Here is a 19,874-nt window from a genome sequence, read left to right on the forward strand (position 1 = left end):
GCTGAGTGTTGAACTTAATGCGGGGTTGATCCTCAACCTTGTCACAGTAAATCACTGGGGAACTTTAAAAACTACCAGTGCCCAAGTAGCTGCCCAGACAAAGTAAATCAGAAACTCAGGTGTCCCAGAAGATACCAAAATCAGTAACTTTTAAAAGTGCTCAGGCAATTACCAAGTGCAACAAAGGTGAGAAGTACCGCTTTAATAAATCTGCCCCTCTAAACGTGATATACCTTATTTTCATGTACAACAGTGTTCTGATACATTACCACTATTTTCACTTTGTAGATATATGTAAATATATACACGCAGAGACATACCTATGTACACATACAGTATATACTGATTCAAAAGTAATGGCAATGAAAATGTTTACACTCTTTTAGGTGAAGAAACGCTCTCCAAATCAGAGTGCCGGTCTAATAACGGAATCAGACCTTCTGTTGACTTGATTCCGCCCCGGAACGGCAGCTCTCGGAGGCTTCCGGGTCCCGCCCCACCTTCTCCCGCCCCCGCCCCGCCCCGCCCCGCCTCTCCAATCCCCTCCCCTCCTAAAGGCCCCGCCCCTCGGGCTAGCTCGGCCCTCGCCTCCCAGCCGCCCCCGCACCGCCCCCAACGCCAGCCGCCCGCCGCCGGCCTATCTAAGATGGAGGGCGCTCCACGGGCGCCGCTCGCCCTCCGGCTGCTCATCGTCGCGGCGCTGCCAGTCACCGCCTGGCTGACGACGGGCACCTTTGAGCCGACGCTGTTGCCCCGAGCCCCGAAGGTAGGGCACGGCGGACGCGGCTCTGCCGGGATCCTCGGGAGAAGCCGGGACCGGGGACGTGGGACTGCGGCGTCCCCATCGACGCCTCCCACCTCCGGCGGGCAGGCCGTGGTCTGGGGGCCGGGCCCCCAAAGCGGGAGTGGGGAGAAGCAGCCAAGGAAATGGAGGCAGCAGGGGATGCGGGAGGCGAGAGCGCAAAAGAGGCTCTTCAGTTTGAGGTTCAGCGCGGCGCAGAGAAACCGATTGTTGCGGCAGTCCAGGCAGTTGCAGTCCTGATGGGGGTGTGCCGTCGAAAGTAAAGGATCACTAGTGATCTCAGCCTTTTGTAATGGCGCCTGAAGAGCCGGGCTCTGGGGCGAGGCAGTGTTGAAGTGCTGGGGAAACGTGGAAGTTGCTCAGTTGAGAGCGAGCGCGAGCGTTTCCGGGCCACCTGTCTGCCCCGGCCGGCGGCGGGAAGGAATGCCTGCCTTCCCCCGGCGTGCAGGGCTCCGGGTGCACGCCAGCCGGGTCGCTGGGCCGGAGAGGGAGGGAGGCTGCAGGCCAACGCTGACCCCGACGTCGTCCCTTTGGTGAGGAGTTGTTAGAGGAGTGAATCTTCGAGCGCGGTGGAACCAGCCGCACCAGCATCCCCTGGGAACCTGGCAGAAACGCGCTAATCAGAAGCTCTAGGGTAGGGACCCAGCAGTCTGTTGCAGCAAGCCCTTCAGGTGATCCCGAGGTCGGGTAAAGTTTAGGGACCACTGCATGCTTGTCCTGAAGGGTGGCTGGTTCTTATGGCTTTGGCCGGGTGGAATTAACCAGTATTTGCCTTTCATTAATTCAATGTGTGGTAGGGAAGCGTCTGAAGACTTTAAGATGCTATTTTCCCAGAATGAAAAGAAACGACATAGGTGCGCCTTTTCTTACTATATCAAGACTTGAATGCTCAAAATTCAGGGGTGAGGGTTACGACGTTACCCTTCCTGGGTAGAATAATAGCATATCTTAGTTTCAGTTCTCTTGGGACATTCCAAGAAGCCACAGCATCCCAACCTCTAAGAACCACTTATATCTGAAGTATGTGGACCACAGTTGCAGCTGTTCAAAAATATGGATGTGAGATCAAGAGACCAAATAAAAATGAAATAATTCCTAGAGTTCTGGAAATAGAGACATTGTTTTTCCCTTTTCCAGATTTTAAAGATTCATCATAGTTATTTATGAACCCGAAAGACATTTGAGTCTGTTCCTATAATATGAAAAACAATGCATTTAGACTGCAAGCTGAAAATACACCACACCGTGGGGCTCTTAGTGAGTTCATCATTTCAGTTCTCCTTATGACTTCTTTCTACTTTTGGAAGGTCCAGATCTACACTCAGAATTTCATAGGTTAAAAGAATGGTGTGCAACTAGGAGAATCTCATTCCTTGGAAAGGTGTATATGGGAAACTGAGGCCTCTTGATTTCACAAAGTTTTACTGTGAAAAATTTCAAATGTACAGGACATTTGAAAGAATTTTACAGTGGTCATGCATATTTGATAGGAGCTGTCCAGTTGACCTTTGTGCAGTGATGGTGTATGTCTGCTCTCCCCATTACAGTAGCCACTAGACTACTGTGGTTACTGAGTATTTGAAATGTAGCCAGTGTGACTGAGGAACTGAGTTTTTAAAATGTTATTTAGTTTTAATTAACTTAAACGTAAATAGCCACATGTGGTTAGTGGATGCCATATTGAATAATGCCAACTTAGACTACCATTTATGTTTTACTACACATATCTGTTCATTTGTTCATCTTTGTATCCAGCCTGACCTAACTGTAAGAAAACTGGTTGAAGTCAGAAAAATTCTCCTTGTATCTCTTCAGTGACTCATATTTATTGTGTTATAAGCATTTTTCTGTTGTTTTTTTTTTTAAATAAATTTATTTATTTATTTTTGGCTGCACTGGGTCTTCGTTGCTGAGCGCGGGCTTTCTCTTGTGGTGAGCGGGGACTACTCTTCGTTGCAGTGCACGGGCTTTGCATTGCAGTGGCTTCTCTTGTTGCAGAGCACGGGCTCTAGGCACGCGGGCTTCAGTAGCTGTGGCACGCAGGGTCAGTAGTTGTGGCTCTCAGGCTCTAGAGCGCAGGCTCAGTAGTTGTGGTGCATGGGCTTAGTTGCTCCGCAGCATGTGGGATCTTCCCAGGCCAGGGCTCGAACCCATGTCCCCTGCATTGGCAGGCGGATTCTTAACCACTGCGATGCCAGGGAAGTCCCGCATTTTATGTTTTGTTTACATATGTAGTTGTCAGAAGTTAAGGTTACACAGATTGTGAAATTTTAAAAAATTGGGAAAAAAATTGTTACAAAGATTGTGAAATAAAAAAAATTTACAGTACATTCTTCTAATATTAAAATGACTTGGTCACCAAAGAGAGGAAGGCATCCAGAGGACACTTATTTTCTTATATGTGTAAGTATTTCATGTATTTCCCTCAGACTTATTTTAAACCAGGTATCTATTACCTTTGTCCTTAGGAAGCCATTTTGTTCCAGATGGGCACTTGTGAGTGAAGGAATTAGAGGAGAATTGAAAATGAGTGGGGAGAAACTTCAGTTCTGCCACTCACTTTCTAAGCATACACTGCCCTGGCTGACAAGCCTGAACTTCCAGTTAAGTCAGAGGCTCTCAGGAAGAACAAGAAATATGCTGGCTCTGAGCTTTGGGTCAGGAGGCAGTAAGGGATGAGAGTTTCCCCTGATATGAAATCATTCAAGAGGGTCAAAAGGAATTTAATTGAAGTTAGTTTTCTGGAAAATATAGTGCGCTAGACAGTCTGTTAATTGTCTTTTACAAACCGCATATTTCTACTGGGCAAATGATGTATGTAAGTGCAATAAATTACTCACAATATAGTGTATGTTCTCTACTTGAAAGGCAGAAGCTATAAAAAGTTTCTCAGAACACCATGAGTGGACGGTTATCTCTGGGCTATTAGAAGAACACTAGTCTACAGTTTTCAAACAGATCCTCTAGTTTGAAAAGAGGAATGAATTCTTGGCTGGAATTTGGGCATAAAACAATACAGCCACCAACTTGATGATTTATTGAATGTTAGTTTGTTCTAGAGATGAGTTTATTTGTTCTAGCCCACACTTAATTCTAGATAAGCGTGGGCCAGGAGAAAGCCAGGCTGGATCTGAGGAATCACTAGTCCTAAAGCTTCCTGGGCTCCTATGGGAGTTGAGAAGTGTACCAAAGTCATCCTGAATAAATGGTATGAATTTACATGTTAGAATCCTGTTCCTCAGGTTGTCCCAGGAATCAAGCCAATCTCATAAAATCACTCAGTCTTAGTCTCTCATTTGTTAGAAATATATAAAGTATTGGAGTTGCGCACAGATATGCTATACACTTGTGTATTGGTTTGATGTTTAGAATAATTTTTGTCTTTTCAAAATTAAGAATACCCTCACAAAAAAAGTATTTAAGAGGAGTCTTGTTTTCATTCTATGATAACAATGTCTGTCTGTGAATACATTTAGGAAAGAATTTGATTTACAGATAACAAATCATAGTTCCTGTGACCCTGATTACTTAGAATAATGCTTTCTTGTCTGTAGTAAGCATGTCATGAGTAAACTTAAATATTTGAGCAGAGTGCTTTTGAGCATACCTTGAGAGGTACTGAAACTGTGCACTGAAAGACCTTGTCCATGGGCACTAGGGGACACATGTAAGAAGGGTTAGAGAAACTTTGTATATGAAAACAATAGAGTTGGAAACATTTCAAATGTCCACTGATAGGGAACAGTTAAGTAAATCGGTAACAATTTGATGGCATATTACACAATGCTGTAAATAAATGTCTACAGCTGCATACATAACAATTTTAAATGAAAGAAGTTCCAGAAGAATACATTGTAATATTATTCCACTCATATAAACAACAATATGTTGTTTAGAGAGAGATAATACAGATAAACTATAAAGAAAAGCAAGAAATGTTAACATAGAAGACAGTATAGGGATTCCTTCTGAGGGGCATGAGGGGAATGTGACAGAAAAGGTCATGGAGGGGACTTCTAAGGTGTGGATGACATTCTAGTTTTTAACCTAGGTAGTAAGTATGTGAGTGTTAATCTTTTCTTTTAAACTCTTATATTTGCATTTTATATGCTCAGATATGTGATATATTTCATAATTAAGTGGAAAAGTATATGGTTTATAAAAAATTGGAATTGTGAAGGGTATTTAAAAGGCTGTAAGGATGAAATTGATGAGTTTTTAAAAGTGGTCTTTTAATGTTGCCGTAAGTGATCATACAATAAGTATAACTGAGGGGAGAAGAAAAAGAACTGAGTTATTCTCAGTTTGTGAAACGCATACCTGCCCAATTTGTATATTTGTTTTGCAGGACAGCATCAGAATTAATGTAACTACCCTGAAAGATGATGGGGAGGTATCTAAAGAACAGGTTTGTCTCTTTTGGTTATGTTTTTATTATATCACTTAGCTAAGTATCATGCAGCCTATTTTATTTTTCTATCTATATATCCAATTTAGTTAGATAATGTATTTTTGACATGAAGAGTTTGTCATCATTTGTAAACCATTGGAATTAATGTATATGCTGCTTTATTTTAAGGTTGTTCTTAACATAACCTATGAGAGTGGACAGGTATATGTAAATGACTTCCCTGTAAATAGTGGTGTAACCCGAATAAGCTGTCAGACTTTGATAGGTAAGTACTGCTAAATTACTTCCGTAATCGTTCTGTTTTTAATAATACTAAATTAGTGAAACACAATTCTTTGATGTTAAATATTTCCATTTCAAATTAATACTACACATCATTACTAGAGTATATAATAACACTTGTGTGTACTCTTTTCCTACTTTATATTTCTGGCATATTCACATTTTCTCTGTCATGAGATTGGCATTGCTTGGAACTTCATGTCTGGTAGGTTGATAACAATGTAAGAATGTGCCTGGAGGTAGTAAATGGAGATTTACAAGCAAGAGACAAAATCTTCAGAGGAGTGCTTATCACAGTTGTAAAAAATAAAGAGAAAAGTGAATTGTCTTTCTGATTCTTCCACCTTTATGTCCATATAATGTTTTCCTTTTTAACCTTTTAAAATCTTGAGTTGTTTAAAGACAAGCAAATATGTTACATTGGAATGTGCCATTATTTGAATGAAATAAAGGATATGAAAAATTTGTATAGTATTCCTATTACCTGTTTTAATATATGCATTTGAGGCAGTAAATGTTTCTCTGAGCAGTTGTATCCTATACTTAATTCATTATATATCTTTATTATCATTCCATTTGTGGTGTTTTCTAATTATTTACTGTGATATTTCCTTATCCTGTGGGTCATTTTGAAGTATATTGCTTAATTTTCAAACATTTTGGGATTTTTTTTTTTTTTTTTTACTGATTCCACCTCTATCATCAGAGATATAATCTGTATAATTTTAACCCTTTGAAGTTAGAGACTTGCTGTATGGCTTAGCAGATGGCCAGTTTTAGTAAATGTTGCTTTCTGTGTGTACTTGAAAAAAAGTTAATTATGTAATTAGTTGGATATTGATGTTCTATATATGTCAGGTCAGATTTGTTAATCGTGTTCAATCCTTTATGGAATTACTGATTTTTTTGTTTATTTCTTTCCTTGCCCTATCAATTACTGAGAATGGTATGTTAAATCTCCACTATGTATATTTGTCTGTTCTTTCAGTTTTGTCAATGTTTGCTTTATATATTGTGACACAATATTACTAAATCCATACATATTTAGAGCTGTTATGTCTTCCTGGTGAATCCACTCATTTATCATTATAATATGTCCTTATTTATCTCTAGTGATGTTCTTGCCTTAAAATCAGCTTTATCTGTATTATTTTACCTAATCACTGCTTTTTGGCCAGGCATGGGGGAGGGACGTGGATTGCTTTGTGGTATCTTTACATCTTCTTGGAGTCTTCCTGGGTCCTTATAATTGAGGTGAATGTCTTACAAGCAGCATATACTTGTGGTTTCTTTCTTTCTTTTTTTTTTTAATCCAGGCTGTCAATCTGTCTTTAGTTGGAATTTTAATTTATTTACATTAATGTAATAACTGATGTATTTGGACTTAGATCTTCTCTCTTAATTATTTGTTTCCTATTTGTGTCTCACCTGTTCTGTTTCTTTTTCTTCTCCTTTTTTGCCCTTTTCTGGGTTATTTACTTTTTGTTTCATCGTTCCCCTCTATCTTGTTGGTTTTTATATTATTTTACTATTCTTTTAATGGTTACCCTTGAGATCAGTAAACTAGTACTTTTATCATTTCCCAACCAATGTAGGACCCTTAGAACATGTAAAGTCCATTGATTCCCTTTATGCTTTTTTAAATTTTATTTTTATTTTTTTGGCTGCACCACGTGGCTTGCAGGATCTCAGTTCCCCAGCCAGGGATTGAACCCGGGTCACGGCAGTGAAAGCACTGAATTCTAACCACTGGACCTCCAGGGAATTACCCCCTTTTTGCTTTTGTGTTGCTATTGTCATGCATTTTAACTCTTTGGGTTCTTGAACACTAAGCAACATAATTATACTTAATGGTTTTCTGTAGTCCAGTATTCATTTATGTTCACCCTCACCGTTACCCTTTCCATTGCTCTTCATTCCTTCCTGAATATCAGTGTTCCCCTCTGGGGTTATTTTCCCTCTGCCTAAAGAATTCCCCTTAGTATTTTTTTAGTGCAGATTTGAGTGTCTGTGTTTATATTTTTACATGTTTTCTGGTGGTTCTCAGTGAGAGAGTTGGTGTACTACAAGCTAATCCATCATAGCTAGGAAAAGAAGTGCCATTACTGGCTTGAAGAATATTCCACCGATGCTGTATTTATTAGGAATTTGACATGGAGTGCAGTCTGGCTGCTTTATTTGTTATAGTCATCTTTCTAGTCATCCCAGTTGCACAGAGTTTATTTCCTTGGAAGTGGAAGTAAAAGCCTATCTTATCAGTTACGAGAATCTTTAAAACATTAAATGCAACTACAACAAAAAGTCTTCTATGCTTAATTCTTTAAAAAAAATGTCTTCTTTGTAGATACATTAGTTACACTGCTGTGTAACAATTTCACCCCCAAGTTAGTAGTCTTTGTCAGTATTATCTCCTAGTTCTTGCAGGGCAAGAATCTGAGCTTGGCCTAGCTGGGCTCTCCGGCTCTGGCATGACTGGCGAGGCCCGCTTCCTAGCGCACTCACATGGTTGTTGACAGGATGTAGTTGCTTGTGAACTGTTGGACTGAGGCCTCCGTTCCTCACAAGATGTTAGCTGGAGGCCTCCCTCATTTCCATGCCACATGGCCTCTCTGTAGAGTATCTCACAACATGGCAGCTGGCTTTATCAGTGAGAGTACGCGAGACAGTGTCAGGGAGAGAGTGCCGGCAAGACACAAGTCACAGTCTTTTATAATCTAATCACACAGGTGACGTTCCAGCACTTTTGCTGTATTCTGTTTGTTAGAAACAAGTTACTAGGTCCAGCCCACACTCGGCAGGGGGCAGTTACACGGGAGCGTGAACGTCAGAAGGCAAGGGTCATTGAGAGCCATTTGGGAAAGCTGTCTACTTCAGTAGGGAAAGTCAGAATATGGAGGGCTATTGTTCTTATTAGTTTTATTCTACGGCAGCAGTACCAGCTTTGGAGTCTGAAGGGTCCCTGCTTTGATGTATTTATATGACTGCATTTTCTCATGCATTGAATCTGTGTCCTAGTACACTGGCCTTTGGGTATACAACTAGGCTGACGAGGAGCCCACTGTTCCATGAGGGAGGCTGATGGGTAAACAGTGAAAACACTGACATGGACCACGAGAGAAGGGAAGTTTTCCAGTTAGGAGCCTCAGATGATGTGAGGGAAGTTAGGCAGACTAGAGAGAGGGCACGCTGTAACGAGCCTGAAGAAGGAGGACCAGGCAGAGAACCACCAAAGAGGTCACGGGGGCGCTGCTGAAGGCGTTTGCACAAGGAGACTATAATCAAAACCATGTCATGGTAAGATTAATCTGGTGCTGTGGTGTGAATGGTTTGAAGGGGGGAGGGGTTACGGAAGGGGAGAATAGGTAAGTATCGCAATAGTAAGTAGCTAATGAACTAGACATTGGGTGGGGAGGTAGGTGGAGATGGAAAGGACAAATATAAGAGATACTTTGGAATGGTCCAAAGGAAGCAACTGACTGGATACAGAGGACGAGGGTGAAGAAGTCAAAGGTAACCTAATAAGTCCTGTCCTTGGTAGGTTGGAGAAGGGTGGGTTTATTAACAGAAACAGAGAAGTCAAGGAAGATTGAGACCAAGGGTTAGGCCACTTGTTTCTCAATAAAAATATCTGTACCTGTTTAAAAAATTACAAATGTTAGTCTATACCCCCCAGAGATTTTGATTTCTTAAGATTAGAGTGAGGCTCTGGCATCTATACTGTTCCCAGGTGATTCTGATGCATAGTTAGGATTTAGAACCACTCAACCAGGTGTCTGAACATTATTGACAATTTATGATAGGATATTTACTTTAAATTATGTATTTATAATTCTGGGTGGAATCACTGATTCACAAAGGCTATAGAACAATAAACTTGATGCATTCTCTCAAAGAACTCAGCCTAGCTGAGGAGACAGGTTTCTAAACCAAGAGCTACACTACGAGAAAGTTAGTGCTTAAAAAAAAAGGCATGAACTCAGCATTGTAGGGATACGGTATCTAGAACTACCCAAGTAAGAGTTCATTAAAAATGTATGGGAGGAGAGTGAATAATGGAGAGCATTCTGTAACATTTTTTAAAACTTTATTTAATTTATTTATTTATGTTTGGCTGTGTTGGGTCTTAGTTGCTGCGCGCGGGCTTCTCTCTAGTTGCGGCGAGCGGGGGCTCCTCTTCGTTGCGGTGCGCGGGCTTCACACTGTGGTGGTTTCTCTTGTTGCAGAGCACGGGCTCTAGGCGCCTGGGCTTCAGGAGTTGTGGCTCGTGGGCTCTGGAACGCAGGCTCAGTAGTTGTGGTGCACAGGCTTACTTGCTCCGTAGCACGTTGGATCTTCCCGGACCAGGGCTCGAACCCGTGTCCCCTGCATTGGCAGGCGGATTCTTAACCACTGCGCCACCAGGGAAGCCCATGGGGAGTGTTCTAGATCAAGGGAACAGCTCTGCAAAGGCACAGCATCACTTTAAACAACTGGATATGCATGCAGAATATCCATCTGCGTTCCTTTCTGGCAAGTAATTCTCAGACAATAACATTTGAGGAACAGAAGCAAAATGCTTCTTTTGCGGCAGTTTCGTTGGTTTCTATTGATTTATCTTTTTCTATCTCTTTCACTTTCTTGGCTTTATAAGCCAGCTGCAACTGCTACACCCCGTCACTGCCAGGGTGGGGCGGGGTTTCTCAGCTAGAGAGGAGCAGGGCCGGTAGCTGATCCTACCCCATCGTCCATTAGTGGAGAGTCATTAAGGGCTCTCCCACCCTCTTCCCCATTCCTGACCTCTCCAACAGTAACGAGTCGCTTACTGGAGACAGGATTGAGAAAAAGCCTCAAGTGTCCTTACTGCTTGGGCCCCTTCTATCACTGGATTTTGTGAACGAATGAATGGATGGATGAACGTGCTCACTTTGCTAAAACATGGGATTGTCTGTGTCTTCTGGCCTGCTTTGTAAATAGTTAACGCCTTGTCGGTTCCTCATTGACAATGTATATAAAAGAATAGGAAGGATGTGGCTAGTGTGGAGTTCGGTACAAAACCTAAAGGCCATCAAGCATTTTCCCCTTTTCAAATGAGTATAAGGAGTGTAAGGATTTGTCAAGTTGTCTTTGTTTTCATAGATCTGAAGCATCAATATGAGGTCAGAGATGCAGAAAGGCAAAGATATTGGTATACAACTGTCTCGTTCCATGTAAATGTCATCAAAATAATCAAATGCAGTAACTGATTTGGTGGCAATTTTTGTTCAAAGCTGTCACTACTTTTTTTTTTATAGTGAAGAATGAAAATCTGGAAAATTTGGAGGAAAAAGGATATTCTGGAATTGTCAGTGTAAGGATTTTAGTTCATGAGTGGCCTATGACATCTGGTTCCAGTTTGCAACTAATTGTCGTTCAAGAAGAGGTAGTAGAGATTGATGGAAAACAAGTAAGATAGTATGCTTACTAATTGAGAATTAAATTATAAAGATTTGTGCTCAGTGTTATGCATGTGTTCAGTTATTTTACTATTTATTTCTGACTTAATAAGGAAAAAAGTTACGTTAGTGTTGCATGTATCCAGTCACTCAGAATTTTTTACTTGTTTAGCATTTGAAGTCTTAATTTTAAAAAAGATCATATTCATACATGTTTATTCATACATGTTTATATCACTTTAAAATATTGTAAACATCATTAAACAGAGCAAGTAAGTGAAGAGATTGAATTTGGTTCGTAGCTCTGCTGCCATTTCCTCTGGTTAAGTCTCTCTAAGCCAATGAAATGGAACTGAGAGCGAGCCTCTAATAGTGAGCACACAGGAGTGTGATTAAAGTTGCAAATTAAATGCCTTAAAGTGGGGGGCAAAGAAAGAGGAATTGTGTGTGACTAGGACAAGGTTTTTAGTTTCAGAAATCAGGGAGGAAAATTCAGTCTTAGTTTCTTACCAGCTTGTGCCATTATTTAAAGTAAAGAGTTGCTTATATTTTCTCACAGGCTCAACAGAAGGACGTTACTGAAATAGATATTTTAGTTAAGAATCAGGGAATACTCAGACATTCAAACTACACCCTGCCTTTGGAAGAAAGCATGCTGTACTCGATTTCCCGAGACAGTGACATTTTATTTACCCTTCCCAACCTCTCCAAAAAAGGTACTTTAAAATACCATTATTTAAAGTGTTAAGGAAATTATTTCTTTAGTTGGTAACTTTTTAATCATAATATGTTTCGAAGTAAGCTTCTCTTAAAAATGCTGTGTAACACGTATTGCTTTATGTATCCGTTTGAGGACTTTGCAGAATGTGATCAGTGCTGATCACAGAGTGACGTTTTGCTGTAATCATCCATCTGCTCTTACGCTGGGTAATCCGCACAAAATACATAATAAGAGTGTCGTTCATTTAAGTTCATTTCGAGGAGGAAGTATCCATTTTTCCCACTGAGACACAGAACTTGAAAAAATTTGACTTTCTATGTGACAGAATCGTAACTGCTGTAGCTCCCTTTTAACTGTCTAAATGTGGGGTTCCTTTCTGGCATTTAAAGCTAAACAATCAAATGTTTGTTTTTCTCCCATGGAAAAATGTATGTTCTTGCTATCTGAAATGTTACTGGTGTAGTAGTCTTAGGACTGGTGGGAGGGACACCAGCATATGCCTAGCATTTTGGTAACCTGGCTCTTCCTCCTCAGGAGAAAGTGTCAGTTCATTGCAGACCACCAGCCAGTATCTTATCAGGAATGTGGAAACCACTGTAAATGAAGACGCTTTACCTGGCAAATTACCTGAAACTCCTCTCAGAGCAGAGCCTCCGTCTTCGTATAAGGTAAATCAGGCGTTTGGGGTTCTCTTTATACGTACTACAAGCATTTATGGTTATGGTAAAGAAAATCAATATCAGCATTTAAAATGAGGTGGAAAGCATGAGGATTGGATCCATGGGATATTGTAATAGTGAACTCATCGCTGTTTTACTGTGGTATTTTTAGGTATTCCTGTCTTCCTTTTCAAGTTTCACTTAGTAATGTAGTCAGATAACGATGATTAAGGCATTAGATTTCATTTTGTTTGGGATCTTCCGTTTCAGAGGCTTTCTCATGTCCCCATTTGTCTGTTAGTATTCTGTGACTTCTAACACAAACACACGTGCATGGTCCCCTCGGGACCGTGTGCAGTGACTAAGCACACTTGGTTAAGAGTGTACTTTCTGGAATCAGACTGCCTAGGTTTGAATCCTGCTTCTGCCACTCACTAGTTGTATCATCTTGGACAAGTTCCTAGCCTCTCTAACCTTTTCCTTTATCTGTACAGCAAAGGTCCGTAAAGTGATGCCTTTCTCGTCAGGTTGTTGTGAGGACTGAAATAAGATGGGCGCAAATGTAAATACGCGCTGGCACCGTTAGGGACTTGTATATTCTTAGTGACATTATACTGCTGACTGGGAAGATATTCTGGGTTCAGAGAGAGTATCCTGGAATCTCTATGTTAGCTAGGCCCCTCACTCGGAATAATTTACATTTAAATGAGCAGGATCTGTGGTTAGTCAAAATGGATTCCAGAGATGATTCTTTGAAGAGGTTCTCACTGAAGGTTAGGACTGCTTACGTGGGGTCACTTTGTGCTGCGTGAACTCTAGCGCCCTCACTGTCTGCCCCACCTCCTTCAGAGCCAGGAAGCCCAGAACAGACTCTCCAAAGCCCATGCCATCAAAGCACACCTGAGTTTCTTCTGTCACTGTTTAAGTACAGAGATAGGTTTTGTGCACAGTGAATGCCCCGTCTGTTTCAAAAGCGACTGATATGTTTCTCTGTCTCTCCGTCTCTTGTCCTCCAAATATTGGAAACACATAGTTGACGGGTCCATTTTATGTAAGTGGACTAGCCTTCTTCTTGTCAATTAGCAATTATTTTCACTTGGTTTACAATTAGACAGCAGTGTAAATAATTGTAAAGTATAGCAACATTTCTGTGCCTGTTGTGCATAATTTTTTAAATTGTAAATAACTGAGGTACATTTAAAAATAAAATGCACCCACTTAAAATGTACAGTTAGATAAGTTTTGACAAGTGTAGACACCCATGTAACCACCACCACAGTCAAGGTATATAATGTTATCATCACCCAAAACTAGAACATAATTTTTAAAGTTTCTTAGAGCTCAAATGAAACTTGCATATCTAATCAAAACCCTTTTTTTTTTAAAGGTGATGTGTCAGTGGATGGAAAAGTTCAGAAAAGATCTGTGCAGGTTCTGGTGTAGTGTTTTCCCAGTATTCTTTATGTTTTTGAATGTCGTGGTGGTTGGAATTATAGGAGCAGTTATAGTAATAACCATCTTAAAGGTGCTTTTCCCAGTTTGTGAATACAAGTAAGTATTTCTTATTTTGGATCAATTTTAGTATTTTTAATAATTAAAAAGTAGTTGTGTTTACTCTATTTCAGAGTGGAAAATATAAACATTAGGAAGGATAAGAGAAGGGGGAGGGAAAATAACATCGTTTTTTGTTCTAGCCCATCTTTCAACTTTAGCAAAATTAAAAGACATTTATTAGATACCTATTATGGTCAAGACACTTGTCTTGGGAGTTCATATGTGGATAAGACAAACTCTGCTGTGTAAGAACTTAGTTTATTAGAGAGAGAAAGGAAACAAATCTCTATAATGGAAAATGGCAATGTGTATAATAAAGAAATGAAACAAGAGGGCTTCACTATTTTCAACCCCAAAGTATCAATTTAAAATGAAGTAAATTTTTGAAGACTAACAGGATATTCACGGCAGCACTGCTTGTAACAAAAAACAAGAGCAAAAGAGGAAACCTCTGAACTGTTTATAGGTGGAGGTTGATAGCTAATGGTTCACACATGCAGTGGGATTCTGTGTGGCTTATAAAAGGAAGAAGTCCAGGCTTCCCTGGTGGAGCAGTGGTTGGGAGTCCGCCTGCCGATGCAGGGGACACGGGTTCGTGCTCCGGTCCGGGAAGATCCCACATGCCGCGGAGCGGCTGGGCCCGTGAGCCATGGCCGTTGAGCCTTCGCGTCCGGAGCCTGTGCTCCGCAACGGGAGAGGCCACAGCAGTGAGAGGCCCGTGTACCGCAAAAAGTAAATAAATAAATAAATAAATAAATAAAAGGAAGAAGTCCAAGATGTATTAGATGGGGAAAAAAGTTGCCTAATGGTATCATCCAATTTGGGTAAAAGAAAAGTATGTGTATATGTATATAAATGCACAGAAGATTTCCAGAATGACAAGGGAGATGTTACGTCTAATAAGTGAGAATGAGAGCAGGAGTGGAGAGACCTTCCCTTTTTCCCCTTCTGTACAGCTTGATTTTTTTTTTAACTGTAAGAGATTATTTTATAAATTTAAAAATGAATTTATTGTTGGCATTTTTACAAGTTAAATAGTCATTTTAGTCGTCTTACTAGAAGTAAATCTCAATAGAGATGACAGTTTTTTTTTAAATTTTTATTTATTTTATTTTTGGCTGCACTGGGTCTTCCTTGCTGCGCGCGAGCTGTTCTCTGGTTGCAGCGAGCGGGGGCCACTCCTTATTGCGGTGCACAGCCTTCTCATTGCAGTGGCTTCTCTTGTTGCGGAGCACGGGCTCTAGGCGCGCAGTCTTCAGTAGTTGTGGCACACGGGCTCAGTAGTTGTGGCTCGCAGGCTCTAGAGCACAGGCTCAGTAGTTGTGGCGCACGGGCTTATTTGTTCCGTGGCATGTGGGATCTTCCCGGACCAGGGATGGAACCCATGTCCCCTGCATTGGCAGGTGGATTCTTAACCACTGCGCCACCAGGGAAGCCTGATGGCCACAATTTTTGGCTTAGCTAAATTACATTGGACTATGTGGAGAAGACCATAGGATTTATTTTTTTTTAAAAAAAGACCCAATTTAAACATTTGCTTTTTTTCCACTTGCTTGTCAAGAGGTCTTCAAAATTTCCATTTCTTCATGTGTAACACTGAACTAATGCCTCCCTTAAAGGATTGTTAGACGTCAAAGTCATAATACAAACAGAGCAAATGAGAGTAAAGAAATATTAGTGCCCCTCCCACCTTTTAGTTTGTGTTTCCCCTGGAGAATTCCCATTTCCCATTTCTTTCTGATAATGAAAATTCTATAACTTAATAGTTTCTTCCTTTTTCCTTTGACTGCCAGGAAGCTCAGGACTTTTTTTTGATCTTTATTATGCAAATCTACATAGAAAACAGTGTTGTAAATTTTTAAATGGTTCTTTTACCAAATGTTTTATTTATCATGGGCTCCTCTGTGTGAAAAAATGCAATGTAAAATTAAAAACCTAATTTTCAATATACTCTATCATTGGCAATTGTACTGAGGGTTCTTTCTGGTAGTAGAAATTTTATCAATACAGAAAGTTAAAAGTACCTTTTCACTTCCCTGTTCTTTAATTCTTGTATCTAGAGGTCGTAATTGTTAACTGTTTGGGTATGCATCTTTTATCCAAATTCTGTGTATTGATGTAATTGTATACTAGATACTTATCATTGTTTATCAATCTAGACTCTTAACTGTCCCACAAATTGTATTACTCACTTATAACAGAGGTTCCCAAACTTTCTTTGTTCATAGCACTCAAGTGTGCCAGGAATTTTTTCTTGGTGCCCTTACCTAGGCCAGAAATAAAATTGAAAGAAAAAATTTTTTATTTCTTAATTTACTAATGGGATTGTGTACCTACAGGGCACTACACAATACTCATATCTTAGAATCAGATTGGACACTGCCACCCTCATTTCCCATTCAACATTAGTTTTTTGTACTGTATTTGCTTTTTATCACAATAACTGCCCAAAATCCAGCTTTGCAAAGATGAGACCTCATTGAAAAAAGAATGTGTAGTACAATGTAATGTTAAAATCGTGAGCTACCCTCAAGCTAGTATTACACATAAAGTCTTGAATTTTCTTTTTTTTTCTTTTTTTTGCGGTATGCGGGCCTCTCACTGTCGTGGCCTCGCCCGTTGCGGAGCACAGGCTTGACGTGCAGGCCCAGCGACCATGGCTCACGGGCCCAGCCGCTCCGCGGCATGTGGGATCCTCCCAGACCGGGGCACGAACCCGCGTCCCCTGCATCGGCAGGCGGACTCTCAACCACTGCGCCACCAGGGAAGCCCTTGAATTTTATTTTTTAACTTTTTATTTTATATTGGAGTATAGCCGATTAACAATGCTGTGGTAGTTTCAGGTGCACAGCAAAGTGACTCAGCCATACATATACAGGTATCCATTCTCCCCAGACTCCCCTCCCATCCAGGCTGCCACATAGCATTGAGCAGAGTTCCCTGTGCTATACAGTAGGTCCTTGTTGGTTATTCTTTTTAAATATAGCAGTGTGTACATGTCAATCCCAAACTCCCTAACTGTGCCTTCCCTCCACCCTTCCCCCCCGGTAACCATAAGTTCATTCTCTAAGTCTGTGAGTCCGTTTCTGTTTTGTAAATACGATCATTTGTATCATTTCTTTTAAGATTCTGCATATAAGCGATATCATACGATATTTCTCTTTCTCTGTTTGAAGAAGTCTTGAAATTTTTAAATATTCTGTAGCACCTCTGTGAGCCATGCCAGGGGTCTCAGTGCAGTTTGGTAACCATGGGCTTAAGATCTTTTCCTGTCAATACATATAAGGACTTACTCTCTTTATTGCTGCACAGTGTCCACAGTATGGGTATGCCGTAATGTAACCATTCCTCCATTAGACATTTAGGTAATTTCCAATTTCGTGTTACTTCCAATAATGCTCTAGTGTATATTCTTAAATGTTCATATATCTCTTTGCACATGTATATTTATGTAGGATAGAGTCCTAAAAGGTGAAATTACTGGGTCAGAGTATATGTATTTAACATCTTCTCAACACCTGATGGCAATCTTTTTTGCTTTTTATACTGTGGACAAAATCTCATTTTACTTTCCATTTTCTTCTTACTACCATCTTTACTAGTCTAGGTCTAGCTAAGTCTAGCATCTTTGTGATGCTTAGCTGTATATATTTCTCCTGTGACATATGCCTATTTAGAACCTTTGCCCATTTTTCAGTTGTATTGCCTTTTGTAATCATTAACATGTAGGACTCCTTTGTCTGTTATACATACATAATATGTATTGCAGATATATGTATATGTATATTTTTATTTATTTATTTTTTTGCGGTACGCGGGCCTCTCACCGCCGCGGCCCCTCCCCTTGCAGAGCACAGGCTCCGGACGTGCAGGCTCAGCGGCCATGGCTCATGGGCCCAGCCGCTCCGCGGCACGTGGGATCCTCCCGGACCGGGGCACGAACCCGCGTCCCCTGCATCGGCAGGCGGACTCTCAACCACTGCTCCACCAGGGAAGCCCCTATGTATATTTTTAAATCCGACTGTGATTTGTCTTTTGCTTTTATTTATGGTATTCCGTGTCATACAGAAATTTTAAATTTGGGGTCAGGGCAATTCGTGTTTTCCCTTTATGGCTTCTAGGATTTAATTTTTTCTCAAATAGACCTTTCCCATCTTAAAATTACATTGTTTTCTTAAAACTTAGTTTTTACCATCACTTTTGTGTATTGTTTGAGCTAGTTGATTTTGCTTCCCAGAGAGGCCATTGTTCTATTGCCCACTGACTTGGAATATTACCTTATTATGAACTAAATTCCCATGTTTCTGGACTCTCTTCTTCCAGTGATCTAGTCTATTCCTGTGCCAGTAGCATAGTTTTTTTTTTTTTTTTCAGTAGCATGGTTTTAATTTAATAAAGTGTTTTAATAAATTCTCTGCTAGCTGGTTAGGGCAACTGTCTCTTCTCTGCATTGTTCTTTTTAAAAAAAATGTTACAGCTATTCTTGCAGTTTCTCCCTTGTGAACTTCAAAATCAGCTTGTTCAGGTCTATAAACAACTTCTGTTTACATTCTAATTAGGGTAATACTGAGCTTGCAATACAGGGTTTTGGATCCAATCCAAAGATCTCCCTGGTCAGGTACTTTAGTAACAGAAGGAGAAATGCTGTCTAAAGATCTAAGGTTGCGTTCCACCGGAGTACTGGTTAGGAAGATGCTTGGGCCTAGTCTTTTTGCCCAACTTGTGCAAATCTAGGACTGTTTGCCTTGGAGATCTGTAACTTACCCTGTCATCTCCTACAGTACCAGGTAAAGAACTTCCTCTTATTCCTTTCTGTTCCCTCAATCAGTTTGGTTAAAGTGAACTTTGGACTTAGGATTTATATAACCATCATAAACTAAATGAAGCAAAATTACCTAACATCAGGTATATATTTAATTATAACCTCGAAGTAACCCTATCTTACTTTAATTTTATATTTCAGAGGAATTCTTCAGTTGGATAAAGTGAATGTTATGCCTGTGACAGCTGTCAACTTATATCCAGATGGTACTGAGAAAACAGCAGACAACCCTGAAGATAAAACATGTGTTTAATACACCATCTCAAATCATGGACTCAGAATTAGTCTATTGGTTCAAATTTGCCACCCGAATATAATTTTCCTTAAATCGTTAGGAATCAGTTTGTACAGTAAAGAAATTGCTAAACTCCTAAAACTGCCTAAAACTTGACCTTTAAAGTGATAGTTAAAGTTCACCTTATTAATGGGGCTGGCTGTTCAGATGGTGAGTTATTAAAGAAAATTTAAATGAAATGGAAGAGAAGATGTGAAGAAACTTTGAAACTACCAAAAAAAAAAAAAAGGCAAGACAAAATGCCACGTGCCAATACTTTTCAAGGTGCCTTTGTTAATGAAATTATATACACTTAATTGCTATAATATATAAGACTTTATGAAAAGCACTTTATGAAATTCTAATTTAAAAGCTCAAGAACTTAACACTTATTTTTTTATTGAGTACAATGTGCCTTAATATTAAGTATGTGACTCAGTATAAAATCACTGACGTATATCATGATTTAATTGTATCCTGTACCAAGACTACTTACCTTGAATGATCCAGGATTTTAAAATAGTGACATGTTCTCACTCTAAAAATAAATTTTTTTGAAGAAAAAAGTACAATCTTTTTGGAATAAAAACTTTGCTCACGTGCGAGTTACTTATATATAATAGCTGCTTTCCCGTAACACTGGCTGAAACCAAGGCTCACATCAGTTAATGAGTCCATCAATGTCATGGAATTACCACGTGCCTTTGCTCTTGTGGTTCTAAATATAGTCTTATTTACCCTACAATAGTGTTTAACCATCACCCAAATTGACGTATATTTTACAGTGTGATCTAGGACATATAATACTTATTAAAATTCTTTTGATTGCAACCCATCATTTAAAACACATTACTCAAAAAAGAAATGACTGGTTTTTAAGACCAACCACCTTAGATTTTGACTAAATAGAAGTATGTGTGGAGAAAAGATGAAGGCAG

The 19,874-nt window shown here is 40.0% G+C and overlaps 1 protein-coding gene across 2 annotated transcripts; it reads left to right on the plus strand.

The window, feature by feature from the left end:
• Positions 1-622: 622 nt before the first annotated feature.
• On the plus strand, positions 623-19,185 carry GINM1 (glycoprotein integral membrane 1). Of its 2 annotated transcripts, XM_029223898.1 has the most exons (8): positions 623-766; positions 5,151-5,210; positions 5,382-5,478; positions 10,766-10,917; positions 11,466-11,622; positions 12,162-12,295; positions 13,674-13,837; positions 18,804-19,185. In XM_029223898.1, exons 1-8 carry the CDS (start codon positions 647-649, stop codon positions 18,913-18,915), a joined length of 996 nt encoding a protein of 331 aa, XP_029079731.1. In that variant the 5' UTR covers positions 623-646; the 3' UTR covers positions 18,916-19,185. The 2 variants fall into 2 exon arrangements, with proteins under 2 accessions (XP_029079731.1, XP_029079732.1); XM_029223899.1 differs by lacking the exons at positions 623-766; positions 5,151-5,210; positions 5,382-5,478 and adding an exon at positions 9,725-10,004.
• The last annotated feature ends 689 nt before the right edge of the window (positions 19,186-19,874 follow it).

The sequence above is a fragment of the Monodon monoceros genome, unplaced genomic scaffold (assembly GCF_005190385.1).
Source record: "Monodon monoceros isolate NGI ecotype Baffin Bay Population unplaced genomic scaffold, NGI_Narwhal_1 Super_Scaffold_15, whole genome shotgun sequence".
NCBI lineage: Eukaryota > Metazoa > Chordata > Mammalia > Artiodactyla > Monodontidae > Monodon > Monodon monoceros.